Raw genomic sequence first — 1,630 nt, forward strand, 5'->3', positions numbered from 1 at the left:
ACTCCGTGGCGGCTCCTGACACCCAGTCTCTCCTGCAGCCGCCACGGAGTTGGTGTTGATTCCGCTGCACGCGGCGCCGCACCACGCTGTGGCCGAGATCGATGCGCTCTACGACGTGTACCTGGACGTGATCGACAAGTGGGGCACCGACGTAAGCGCCCCGCGTCCGCAAGGCCCCGCCCCGCCCCCACGACCCCACCCGGGAGGGAGTCGTGCTCCTGGGTTGGCCACAGAGCCTCAGACCTGCCCGCCGTGCCCCGCAGGACATCCTGTTTCTGGGCGACTTCAACGCCGACTGCAAATACGTGCGGGAGCAGGACTGGCCGGCCATCCGCCTGCGCAGCAGCGAGGTCTTCAAGTGGCTCATTCCGGACAGCGCTGACACAACGGTGGGCAACTCGGACTGCGCCTACGACCGCATCGTGGTCTGTGGCTCCCGCCTGCGCAAGAGCCTGAAGCATCAGTCAGCCACCGTGCACGACTTCCAGGAGGAATTCGGCCTGGACCAGACTCAGGCAAGTGCTGGACCGGGATCCCAACCTCAGGGCACCAGGCACTTGCCTTGCACTAGCGTTTCTAGAAAAGGCCCTTAGAGGTTCAGGTCTGGCCGAATGGAACAAACCTGCGGTGGCAGTGCAGGAAGCTCTTTCGTCCCTGGAGTGGGGTCCTGAGACTGTGCTCCCAGCCCACCCACAGGCCACAGCTGGCGTAGACGCCAACACCTCCCCCCAGATGCAGCGGTTTGTTTGGACACCCAGTGGGCCCCTTCCTGGGTGGGGGGCAGTTTTCCAGGGTGGTGCTTGTGGGACTGGCTGCTCAGTAGGGTCTCAGGCTTGGCCCCTTCTCCCTCCAGGCCCTGGCCATCAGTGACCATTTTCCTGTGGAGGTGACCCTCAAGTCCCACTGACAGCCCTGGGGCCTGGCTGGGGCAGACTGCCTGCAGACTCTGGCCACAAGGAGCAAGCCCCACAGACTCCTCCAGCGTGGCCAGCCAACCCCCAGCGAGGCTGCAGGGCAGGGGCAGCTGGACCTGGACAAGTGATGGGACCACTCGGAGCCCATTTCCCCATCTATGAAATGGGCTGCCACCACCTACCTCATAAGGTTATGAGAAACATCTTCCAGCATGCTGGGCACGCAGCTGAGCTCGATAAACAGCACACACTCAGCCAGGGCTCCACACACGTGTGGGCTCTGACTCCTCCAGGTCCCTTCTTAGGGCTCAGCCCTTCTGGGACACAGACCTTGGTCCTGCGACCCAGTGGATCCCTCCTCCCAGCCCACCTAGGGGACAAGGACAGCCTGGCCTGCCCACACATTTTTCTGCTGGGAACCGACCACTTCCAGACCTGGCTGGCTCCGGAAGACAGTGCCTGTGCCCACTACCGGAAGCTTCTTGCTCTTTGTGTAAACTAAGTGCTTCCAAGCACCTGAACTGAGTGCACATGGGTAAGTGCTCTCACACACACGTCGTGTGGATGTGCAAGGTCAGCCTCCCAATCCTCAGTGATCCTCCTCCAGCCTCGGTTCCCAGGTCTGCAGGCCTCTAGCAGCACTTGTGGGTACGAGGGTCCTGTCCCACCCAGCACTGCAGCTGGCGGGGGGAGCTCAGGAAGGCTGTCCCCCTGCC

General features: G+C 62.8%; 1 protein-coding gene across 1 annotated transcript; it reads left to right on the forward strand.

Annotated features, from left to right (window-relative positions):
* Nucleotides 1–34: 34 nt before the first annotated feature.
* LOC104987266 (deoxyribonuclease-1-like 2) lies at nucleotides 35–1,605 on the forward strand (the record flags this gene model as incomplete). The annotated part of the gene is made up of 3 exons (XM_010838110.1): nucleotides 35–151; nucleotides 264–515; nucleotides 854–1,605. Coding segments are annotated over 3 exons (423 nt in total), but the record flags the coding sequence as incomplete, so codon positions are not given.
* Nucleotides 1,606–1,630: the final 25 nt, after the last annotated feature.

Source organism: Bison bison, unplaced genomic scaffold (genome assembly GCF_000754665.1).
Source record: "Bison bison bison isolate TAMUID 2011002044 unplaced genomic scaffold, Bison_UMD1.0 scf7180017845985, whole genome shotgun sequence".
NCBI classification, from domain to species: Eukaryota; Metazoa; Chordata; class Mammalia; order Artiodactyla; family Bovidae; genus Bison; species Bison bison.